This window comes from Leptosomus discolor, chromosome 5 (genome assembly GCF_034619465.1).
Source record: "Leptosomus discolor isolate bLepDis1 chromosome 5, bLepDis1.hap2, whole genome shotgun sequence".
In the NCBI taxonomy this organism is placed as follows: Eukaryota; Metazoa; Chordata; class Aves; order Leptosomiformes; family Leptosomidae; genus Leptosomus; species Leptosomus discolor.
Genome location: NC_141395.1, coordinates 30668836 through 30680397, shown reverse-complemented (window position 1 = coordinate 30680397; position 11562 = coordinate 30668836). Strand labels below are relative to the sequence as shown.

The window sequence follows — 11562 nt, the reverse complement described above, 5'->3', positions numbered from 1 at the left end:
TCCTGGTTTTGGGGAGGAAGGGACTCTGCTTTTAAATCAGTGCTTAGCAGGAGCACTATTTCTTTATTTGGAGAGTGTGGATGCTCTGAGGGTTGCTCTCCTGCTGAAGGTGAGCACTAAGGTGTTAATGTTCAGTTTCAGAAGTATGAAATGCCAGCTGGTATAACCTCTTCCCTCCTCCCTCCCATTGTTGTGCAATACCATCTGTGGAGGGTGCTGCACCAGAGGGTGTATCAGAGGTGGTGCACCATCTCAGGGTCTTACGCCATCGTGCAGTGCTCCTGCGAGCCTGCTCCTGTTGCTAGAAGGGTCTTCAGCAAATCTGAGAGGGGTGGGAAGGGACTGGTGCCATGGCCAGTGGCTGTCAGGGAACGGGGCCAAATGCTGCACTGAGCGGGCTGCATTGCCTGCCAGCTGCCCCAAAAGGCTTGCAAGGAGCCAGTCAGTGGCGCCGCGAGCTTCTTTCTGTTTGTATTAAAATGGCAATGACCTGCGAGTGCCTTTAAACCGGCGGGAGGTGACTGCAGGAAAAGTGTGGGCGCAGGCAGGCGTTTGGGCCTGCCCCAGTGTGTTCAGTTTTCTCAAGAATGGACTCAAGAACAGCCAGTGCCTCGTGCCTGTGAGCGCAGCGGGCCTAAAGTCCGCCCGAGAGAAGTCCTCTGTGGCAGACGCCCCGCTTTTTCGTTAAGCTGTGGGGTTTTTTTGGTTTCCTCGTTGCAGTGAGAGTCCCGGAGGAACTACAGCTCCCAGGAGCCCGGCGGCGGGCGGAAGCGCGGCGGCGGCGGGAAAGCGCCCTCTGCCCGCGGCCGGGGCTGGCGCCGCCGCGGGGCGATGGAGTTCCCCAGGCGGCGGCTGCTGGTGGTCAGCGAGGAGCTGGACGAGGCTGAGCTGGCGGCTCTGAAGTTCCTCAGCCTGGGGTACGTCCCCATGAGGAAGCTGGAGGCCATCCGGAAGGCACAGGAGTTCTTCGAAGCACTGCAGGAGAAAGGCATGATCGAGGCGGGGAACCTGGACTTCCTGAAGGAGCTGCTCTACCGGATCAGTCGGATCGACCTCCTGGAAGCCCAGCTGGGCTCCAGCCGGGAGGAGATGGAGAGAGAGCTTCAGATCCCGGGCAGGGCACGGGTGTCGGCCTACCGGTGAGTGGCCGGCGGGGTGGCCGGGCGGCCCGGGGCGGGGGTGCCGCACGCCGCCGGCGGCCCGGCTGAGCCTCATCCGGAGCTCGCCTCCTGGCATTGGCCGCCCTTCTCGTGTGTAAGCTTTTGCCGGTGGCCTGAACACCAGGCTAAGGTTTGGAAGCGCGCAAGCGTCTTCCAAGAGAAAGCAGGTACAAGCCATGCGGAAAGCTGAAATTTCTGCTCAGTAAAAGGGATAAAATTAAAGCCGCACCTTTCTGACATACTTACCAGCCCCCAGAGGCCTCCCTGCGCGGGTGCTGCGTGGTGCAGAAGTGACTGGGCGTGAGGCTTTGTTCTCCGCTCCAGAAAGTTTCAGCGCGGTTTTGATTTTACGAAAACAGATCTTTTCAGTTGCAGGTGAAAAAGCTTTGACTTTAGGCTGTTCTGGGGCTGACGACCTCCAGTTCAGAAAGGAAAAAAAAAAAAAAAAAGAGGAATCCGTGCTTGGGGCAGGAGGAGCGAAGGGGGCAGTTCAATGGTACAGTGTTAAATGTGCTAAAAGGGACCTGCTGGGGAACATGGTGAAACAGTGTTCTCCACTTCTCTTTCTAGATACCTGCTCTTTCAGCTGTCGGAAGACATCACTGAAGATGAGCTGAAGTCTTTCAAGTTTCTTTTGGGGAAAGAATTACCAAAATGCAGACTAAACCCTAAGACTGTAAAAATTTCTTTAATCCCCCCCCCGCCCCCTTTTTGTTTTCAGTGATTATTATAATTCATAGAGGCAGTTGGGTTGCTATGAGGGGAATGAGTGACACTCTTACAGTGAAAACACCGTAAGAAAAAGGGTGCACCTGGAAAGGGATTATGGGCTTTCCTGTGCATATGGACTTATCTGTGCTAGTGTTATGTGTAGCTTTTGCAGCAGTGTCACAGCCCAGAGCTCTGGGCCAGCCCTGCACCAGACACAGAGGCCTTCATGTCCAAGCACCACACGGGGCTTAGGGGGACTCAGTGGCCTTGATCAATGGCAGGCTGATGAGCACATTCACTCATCTTGCCCAACCAGTTTTCTTTTGGCTGCTTTCTAAGTCATTGTCAAACACAGAAAATCACCCACTGTGGCTGTTACTTTATGCTTTTGTTCTTTTTCTTTCCAAACTCAGAAAATACAGATCTAAGCAGCAGATGCTTACCAAGGCTAAGGCCCAAGAGCTTGGGAGTTTACAAATAGTCTTGCAGGAGAGCCAGCTCTCTTATGCTATCTCAGCCTGAAGTTCTGACTGCTGGGTACTTTGTTCTAATGAAAACTTGTAGCATTTTCCCTCTTTTCTTAGAGGAGAGACTGTGACCATCTAGTGATAGCTATTCCGGTAAATCCTTGGGGTGACCACCGTGCTCTGCCACTCACTGTTTGGCAAGAGCTTCTGTCCCTTGGGTCCCATTTTGCTTCAGAGCACTCTCTACACCATACTTGCATGGTTACACCCATTTTTACCATTGCTCAAGATGGTCACTACAGTGATTCTTGTGTTTCACTTAAGTGCACAAGATAGCCAGTGTAAGTCAAATGAAAGCAGTCATTAAAAATGACATTATATATTCCTGAATGATCACCATTAGATCTCCTGAATTGGATCTTATTAAATCTCAGCATCGGAATGGAAGTGGGTATGTTTTGAGAAGACGTTTGTACTTGCAGTACTTAACAGGTTTTGTTGAACTAGGCTTAATTGACTCAGCTGAGGTCTCAACTGAGCTACCAGTCAGCTGGACTGACTCTGTGGGTCGCATGTGCTGTCAGTAGTTAAAGCTTAGATGCACATGCACATGCTGCAACTTCCCTCCCAGTGGCAGCATGGATGTGCCCTAAGAGCAAACTACCTTTCTGATTGCCCAGACAATGCTCGACATTTTCACTGAAATGGAGAAGAAGGGGATTTTGGGAGAAGACAACCTAAGTATCCTGAAGAGAGTCTGTGCAGAAATTAACATCAGCCTGTCAAAGAGAATTGAAGAGTATGAATTAAACCTATTTGGTAAACAAAACAAACCAAAAAGTCCTCTTCCCCATAGTTATTCTTGAAATGACACGTAGGTATCGTACAGGACTAATAATGAGTGCTTTTCAGGTGAAGAAGAGATGCTGATCACAGAGGAACAGAGGGGCTCCACAGGAGGCCCTGAAGGTAATTGAAACTTGACAAATTTATGTTGTGTTTTTTCACTCTTCTTCAGCTTTTGGACTCTACACCACTTGCATCTCACTTCTTTAAACAGATGACTCTTTAAAAAGTGATCAAGTATCCAGTTACTTAGTAACTGATCACAATACATTTTACTGCCTTTTAGTTGATTAACTAGTGGGTTATAGCTAACAGGAACAGCTGTTCAACCACAATTCAGTGTTTTTAGAGAACAGTGTTACCCTGGCAGATACTTGCAGAGATGGAGAACAGGAGCAGAGCTTCTCTCCTTTCTCTAGCGCTATGTTCTGTACTTAAACTTCTTTGTCTGTATTCAGCCGGGCTGGCATCATCTGTGGCACCTGATTCTCCTGGCAGTTGGAATGAATCTTCCAAGGTAAGTCAGTTTGTTTCTTAGAAACATCATCATTTTGTCTTAGATCATCCTTCCATGAGGCAGTTGTTAAAAGCCCACCATTAAAAGCACTGCCTAGGAAAAGAAAAACGCACCGCTCTGTAACATCCTTTATTCTGAAGCTAAGTTGCAGGCAGCAGCTGCTGCAGTGTTAAAACTTCAGAAACATCTGCAGTGGTAGCAAGATAGGCTGAGTTTATTATACCAGGAAATATGCAGTTGGCAGATGGCTGGGCATGGAGAAGTGGGTGAACACAGCACCCCGTGTGGGCCGAGCATGATGGTGTGGGTCTGGCAGGGTGCTGTCATGCTGTGCACAGACTCACAGAGGCGGTGCGGCAATGCATTGCTGGGTCCTGGGAGCAAAGCTGTAAAGGGAGAGCTGCCTAGAGAGAAAGCCAGCTGGCTCTTTACCGTGCTGTGCCACTAGCAAGGGTAAAGCTGAGAAGCACCTGGAGGAAAACGCAGTAGTTTGACCAACAATTTTCCTTTTCAACAGCTTGAAGCTTACAAAATGACTAGTCGACCCCGTGGAGTGTGCCTGATCCTGAATAATCACGATTTTGCAAAAGCCAGGGAAGCAGTGCCAGAACCCAAAAACATGAAGAATCGGAATGGGACAGATGTGGATGCAGGTACAGAGAACATTAGAGATGAGTATCTTCAAAAATAGAAACATCATTTTGTTTCCTGTACTGAATTGCAGTCTTCCCTTTCTAGGATACTTTTGTTGTCATGGCTGAGTTGGCTGTCAAACTGTGAGAGTGCTGACAAACTAATCAACTCAGGTTTTTACTGGCTGACTCGGAACAATTCAGTAGCATTTTGCAGTTTTACTGAGTTTACTGCAATCTTAAGCAGCAACCTCAGCCTTGCCTTTACAAGCTAGGCTAGCTTTGTCTCAGCCTTATAGATACTACTTCTGAAATGCAGAGAATCAGAAACTGGTTTGCTGCTGAACCGGAATTGGGAGTTAGTTGTTTAACATCCAACTTAAAAAAGGGTGTGTGTGTGTGTGCCGATTTTAGCAGGCTGTCCTGCAGCAGCAGCATAGCTCATTGCAGGTCTTAGGGTCCGTGAGATGGGTGTATTTGCATTATCTATGCCAAGAGAGAAAATCCATCAATGGCCCTTCCCTGATGGAATTGAACTCCAACCTAATTCAAGACTCAAGAGTGCAAGGTTTCTCTTCCTGTGACTACCACTTGGGTAGTGCCCTCTCCTCTTGGGTAAAGCAACTGTGCTGTTCAGCACCTTTTGAGAGAAGAAGGGACTAGCTGTAAAGTGGGCGTTGGAAAGAGATACAGCTTTCGTAATAGTTCTGCACGCTTTGCAGAGGCAATACAAAATGGCAAGATTGCAAGGAAGCCTTATAATGAGAGTTAGAGGAACTCAGTAGAGATGTGATTAGACTACTAGCTCATTTTCAAAGCAGGAATGTAACTACCTGGAGAGTAGTGTAGCAGGACTTAAAAAAAAAAAAAAAGATTGTCTAGAAATGCAATTTGCAATTGCAGAGTCCAAACTTCATATAACGAAATGGCTCCAATCTCCCTTCTGTTTACTTTCCAGCGGCTCTAAGAAGAGTGTTTAGCAAGCTTCATTTTACAATAGCGGAATATAGAGATCTCACCGCGGAGGAAATCCGTAAGACTGTGAACATCTACCAGCGCGAAGACCACAAGGACAAAGACTGTTTTGTTTGCTGTATCCTGTCTCACGGGAAAAAAGGCATTATATATGGCGTTGATGGCCATGAAGTACCTATCCAGGAACTGACCACTTCTTTCACTGGACAGAACTGCCGCTCACTAGCTGGAAAACCAAAGGTCTTTTTTGTTCAGGCCTGCCAAGGTGATGCTTGCCAGAAAGGTGTGACCATCGAAACAGATTCTGGCGAGCAAGATTCTTCTGTAGAAACGGATGCAAGATTTCAGCCTGACTGCATCCCTGCAGAGGCAGACTTCCTCTTGGGCATGGCTACCCTGCAAGATTACGTTTCCTACAGAAGCCCAAGGCAGGGGACATGGTACATACAGGCTTTGTGCCAGCACTTGGAGTACAGCTGTCCTCGGTAACTATGTTTCCATAAGCTCCTTTTTGGCAACACCTGTATTTTCCTTCTGAATGACCAGAGTCTGATTTGGATGCAGAGGTAGATGACATGCAGTAGGCGTGCTGGCTCAGAGTCAAAACAGTAATGTAGGACAGAGCAACACTATGCAGATTATTCAAAGCAGTTTATATCCTGTTTAAAACAAGAGCCATTAGCACTGGCATAGATCAAGATACACGAAAATGTGGTCATTTTTCTGATGTTACCTGCCTTCCTAATACAAAACATACTTGTGTCTTTGCAGAGGAGAAGATATTCTCACCATTCTGACAGCAGTGAATCAAGAGGTGAGCAGAAAGACTTGCAAGCCGAATGCAGAGAAGCAGATGCCACAGCCCAGTTTCACATTGAGGAAAAAGCTCATCTTTCCTGTCAGCTAAATGGGAGGGAACTGCATGGCAGAGGGAGCTGCAGCAGCCTGGAATCGGCTGGTATCAATTAAGAATTTGGTAAAACATAACAGACTTTAAGTGTCTGCTCTCGCCCCAAGAGCAAGTGTTTTTATGGAAAATTCTGCCAAGGAACAAAACCCTTAAGAAATTTGTATTAATATGTATGACACTTTATACTTGAGAGCAGCTCTGAGCTGGTCTCTGATTTGTGGTTTGCTAGCTCAAATACACTCACTGTCCTCTTATCAGCTGTGCCACATCGCTGTTGCTTTAGTAAGGTATCTTTCAATGCAAATTTTAAAAGACAACTGTTATGAAGCCTTGTGTATTTTATTGCATAACTTTTGCAAAATAGAGGGGAGAGGTTGCTGCAAATTTTATAGGATATAATCAACTCACAGCAGTGTGTTTTGTTACTTCTCCCCACCACTTAGAATAATTTTTTGTCTCTTGGTACACCTGAAGAAAAAGTCAAGCACTTGTCCTCCAGCATCCTCAGCAGGATGTGGCTGTGACCTGCATTTCAGAGTAGTTAACAGTGAAAATCAGTTGCTCAGGTACAGCTTCATATTTGAAGATGTCCAGTTATCCTGCGTTCACTTACCTTGCTGATCTTCAAGTCTCAGTTCTAGACGCAACAAAGGAAGAAGTTGCTAGGTAAGTACCCAGCTCCTTAAAAACATCTTTATGTTGCCTCCTGTGATTAGTATGCATGCAGAACAGGGAGTGTTACAAGCTCTGAGCAGAAGCTAAATGTTTGTTAGTCTCTCTTGTGTTTTCTTTTGAATGAGATGTTTATTCTGTTATACCCTTGTTACAGCTTTCAGAATTAGCAATGGTTTCAATGTAGGTGGTTATTTACCTAAACAGATAGCTCTTCACTGTAGTTCTTTCAAGAGCCCAAGTCCTTCCCTGGACTCCTGTGCCAAATACTTCATCTCTCTTTGGAACCAGTTTGTGTCTGGGAAGATAAGGGCAGAGAAATTAGAGACATGAGAATGATTAGAACCTTAACAAGTGGCACAGGCAGCAAGCAGTTACAGAAACAGGCAAATCTATGCTTCCAATTTCTAGGAGTAATTTTCCAAGGTAGTTGTTGATGCTTGCTTAGGGATTCATTGAGAAACAATTGAAAGTTGTGCCAAAGCAAGGACAGCTTATATACAGACGTCTGTCTATTACTTGGACATGGCCAGAAATGTGCAATACAAGTGAAAGAAACCCATCTTTATTTTTCTTAAATATTGAATAGAAACTGTAAGCAAACAACCATACTATTTCTTGGGCCAAATATTTATGCAACCTTACTGTGGATTTTCTTCCTCAGTCCTCTCTCTCCACACATACTTTACCTCTTACAAGTCACCTGTGTTCTTCAGCCAGTTCCAGTTCTGTGCATAGATCCTAGGCTGCCTGCCTCTGTCACACTGTGGATCCAGGTGGGGATCAGACAGAGCAGAAGTACTGAACTTTCACAGTTCCTTTTGCCTTATAGGGGGAGGCTGGATCTTCTTTGGTCTGCATTGTTGACAAAATTTAAGTGAGCCAAGAGATGCTTAAGTCAGGTGTCTGACAGACTTTTTGCTTAGGAATCAAAAGGAAAAAGATACAGCAAATACAGCTGACTATGGTCAAGGAACTAGTTATCTCAGGTGTTCATGGTAAAAAAAAAAAAGTGGGGGAATTTTCCAGCAAGATTTAATGCATGCCATAAACAAGGTCTTATTACTAATCTCCTCATATAATGAGTTATGAATCTGATTAGGAATTGTTCATCAGTTAGGAATCAAATCTGTCAATTATCAATCTCCACCATTAGTCTCCTCATATAAAGCAACTGACATCTAGGCAATTCACAAGGAACCTGAGCAGCTCCACAGACAACTCGCCCTCATTCATATGAAGGAGGCAGGCAGTTCCAGCTCGCACTGACTCAGGTTGTCATCATCATTGGGTCCTTGTTCTTGGTGCTATCTTGTTCTCAGTTCAGAGTTAGGATTGTAGAAAGATTCTCAGGTAATTTGACATGCTAAAAATCTTAACTATAAAAACAATTACATAAATTCTACGCAAAGTTTTGCCAATACCTAACTTTTCTTCAGCAGCTGCTCTCTCCAGTAATTTCTGGACGTGTTCTTGCATGCCAATGACTTCTGATCTGTGAGCTTCTTGAAGCAAGCTGTGAGAGCATTATGTAAGGAAAACACATGCCTATATGTCTCTTCAAAGCACAGTGCTCTCATCTGCCTGTTGTAGTACTGATGGGTCTGATTACACAATGCAATGAAGGCGATGCCAGCTCAGTGCTGCACTTCAGTTTGGCTACCAGTATTCCCTTTCTGTCAGTTCCTAATGACTCGGTTGGGATGAACTGCATTTAGCAGTCCTTGAACTAGGAAGGAACTGTTAGCTTGAAATGCATGAGAACTTGTGAGGTAAGTTGAGCCACCAGAATTAAGCAGAAGCACCATACCAGCTACTATGAAGAAAATTAACTGTACCCCAGCCAAAACCAGTACACACGTTTTCTGTCTTTCCAATTCACAGGAAAATTTCTGCTAAAAACACAGGTTCTCTTGAGTTACCTAAACCTATGCACCAAGAGCTCCACTGCAAGAGTTACAGATACTGTCAAGCAGAGCCTCCAACCCACACAAAAGGCCTTATTTGTATTCACTTCACCATTGCATAAAATGGTATTTAAGGGCCCTTGCCCCTGGAAGACTGTCAAAAGTCTTTCTTTTAGCAGTGTGACCAACTAAAATGAAAACAAGAAAGGAGCTCAAGGAACTTCTAAGTCTCCTCTGTGCAGAACGACTCTAGAATTTCTTTTCAGAATTGCCAAAGTCCCATTGATTTAGGTGGCTTAACAAGCCTGTTTTCTCCAGGAAGGTCTTCCTTGCCCCTTCCCCAGACACACCTGAGTTTTTGTGGTTAGTTCTTGCTCTTTTCCTGCAGGTTCAAAGGGTTCACAACTCTTCCCTTGTTACAGCCAAAATGCGGGAGAACAAGTAGGGGGGGAAAAAAAAAAAGCCTTCCGGAATGTCTACGCTCTCACATAGTGTGTACACTCTTACAAAGCAGCAGCCAGCTGTACTCCTCAGGCTTGGGTGTTTCAAGACAGCTGAAATCTCTTTGGGTTCAACAGGAACTTGTATACTGACATTAGTTTTCTTTTCCTATGCACCATGAACAGCTTTGTTGCAGAGCGAGCACATAGCTGGAAATTGCAAACTCTACCACTATCTAACGTTTCTCTGATGCCATTTAGCCACCTGTGGCAGCATGGTAATGCTTCTCCACTGTGGGACATGCTTCTGTAATGTCATTGGTTAATTCAGTTGGTAACACAGGCCTTTGTTCTGAGGACATGCAACTACAAATGCAAACATGTTGAGTACTCGTGTGCATAGATACAGTGAATATTATGAAACAGCGGTAACTTAAGTTACCTACTTGCCAGTGAAGGAAACTTGGTCAAAGTCTCTTGCAATCCAGATACTGGTGTTCCAGCTTGCAGCGTGATCCTGCCTTACCACTTACAGCTGTGACAATTACAGAGAGCAGTGGGAAGAGAACTCTCCTCAAAATGTCCAACTCCTAAGCTTCAGCACAGGAGATGTTGGGCTGAAAAGTTAACTCCAGTATGACAGGAGCACAAGCCCTTCTTCTCAAGTCAGAAAAATAAGAAAGCTAAAAAAAATACGGGATACTTAACCATAAGATAACAATGGTTCTTCGAGATGTCATGCACACAGACTGCTAGAGGAACCACTGTCAGTAACTGTTAGGACTAATTCAAGTAGAACCTCTTAACTGCAAATCAGTGTTGCCATTCTGTACCACTGAAGGAACTGAGTGTTTTGGGGAAAATAATCAACCTTTCAGCCTGAATGGAGTGCAGGGGGTGTGCTGAAGGTGGTATGCACAGCCCCAGGCTGACATGACTAACAAGAATTTGGCACCTCTGTGCCAAGAGAACTTCAGTGAGACCTACACAAAGGGAGTACTTCAAGGTTAAGCAGCTTGGTTTCAATCTCTACCCCCATTTTGTCACAAATACAGAAGGCTGACATAACATCAGCTACTGAGATGGAAAAACAACAGTGTTGTCTAACGCTATAATGCCAGAGGAACAAATTAGCTGTTGTAAAATAACTGCAGGGGAAAACAAAACAAAACACCACCACCCCACCACCCCAAGTAACAGAAAACAAACACAGTCATTTGAAGTGAGGCTCACATTCAAATATTTAGAGTTTGATAAGCTATTCTTCAGTTCTGAAGTTTTTCATTAAAAGGCTTTTCAAACTGCAGCAGAAAGTACTCTGTAAACATTCTGTTCTAGATTTAAGCATCGCACATGTACCATGCAAAGTCAGACCACAGCTTGTACTGCACATTTGCCACCTGAGACTGCTTAGGTATAGACACAACAGCAAACAGCCCAGCACAGCCTGATCAAGTTTTTAAATCAATTTCTCAGCTTTTACAGCCACCACTTGTGCAGATTCCAACTCACTAAGCTTGTGTATAGTATAACAATCACTAAGTTTTATCCAACAAATGCCTAATTTTAGGTTTATTATAGAACACTGTAGTATAGAAGATGACATCTGGAACAAACCACACAAGGTTACCAATATACTGGAAAAATGTATGTTATACATGTTTATTATCAAATTTACATTCCACTATGAAACAACAACAAGTGCAAAGAGCAAATGAAAAAAATACCATGAAGTTCCCAGACCGTTCAAACATTGTGTGTAACACCCTTGTGTAACCCACTATTCTCCTTCTCTCTCTGTTGCTGTGTGACTCCAGTAGACTTTAACTTTGACCACAGGTAGTTTGAGCATGCAAGTATCACCGAGTTTGTCAAAACCAGTGCAACTAGAAAGCTGTAAATTTATGCTTGGTTAAGCCAATCTGAATAAAGGTAAATACTACAAGAATTTCCGTCTGTCTCCTGAAGCTTTCACAAGCACGGGTAAGTCCTTTCTAATGTTTTTTTTTGTCTTAAACCTGCAAGATAACGGAACCTTTCTGAAATGCAGTTCTCCATTCCTAGTTCTACCTCCTGCTCAACCAAATCACGCTTGTGCAGGATCAAAAGATGTTGTGCAGGCTCTCGGCTATCCTGGTCATGCAAGTCTGTCTCCTCTCTTACGGGAGGCAACATAAGCCAAATTGGTTCCTAGAATGATAGCAACTTTTAATATGTTCTCCAAAACCCCTATGTTATTCACAAAAGTTTATGTTCTAGGTTTTGGCACAAAACAGTAAACTTGGAAGAAGTACCGATTCTCCCTGTTGCTGCAAGCTAGGCATA

At 44.8% G+C, this 11562-nt stretch overlaps 1 protein-coding gene across 3 annotated transcripts; it reads left to right on the top strand.

Annotated features, from left to right (window-relative positions):
- The first annotated feature begins 831 nt into the window (after positions 1 to 831).
- CASP8 (caspase 8) lies at positions 832 to 6480 on the top strand. Of its 3 annotated transcripts, none has more exons than XM_086465072.1 (8): positions 832 to 1139; positions 1731 to 1836; positions 3019 to 3157; positions 3251 to 3307; positions 3643 to 3701; positions 4219 to 4354; positions 5292 to 5793; positions 6080 to 6480. In XM_086465072.1, exons 1-8 carry the CDS (start codon positions 832 to 834, stop codon positions 6213 to 6215), a joined length of 1443 nt encoding a protein of 480 aa, XP_086321198.1. In that variant the 3' UTR covers positions 6216 to 6480. The 3 variants fall into 3 exon arrangements, with proteins under 3 accessions (XP_086321198.1, XP_009944511.2, XP_086321199.1); XM_009946209.2 differs by having other exon boundaries at positions 3643 to 3713; XM_086465073.1 differs by lacking the exons at positions 3251 to 3307; positions 3643 to 3701 and having other exon boundaries at positions 3019 to 3194; positions 4212 to 4354.
- The last annotated feature ends 5082 nt before the right edge of the window (positions 6481 to 11562 follow it).

Coding starts and splice junctions, on each gene's coding strand:
- CASP8 (XM_009946209.2), top strand. CDS start 832: ATGGAGTTCCCCAGGCGGCGGCTGCTGGTGGTCAGCGAGGAGCTGGAC. Junction 3,308..3,642: donor CTCCACAGGAGGCCCTGAAG/GTAATTGAAACT, acceptor GTCTGTATTCAG/CCGGGCTGGCATCATCTGTG. Junction 3,714..4,218: donor CTTCCAAGGTAAGTCAGTTT/GTTTCTTAGAAA, acceptor CCTTTTCAACAG/CTTGAAGCTTACAAAATGAC.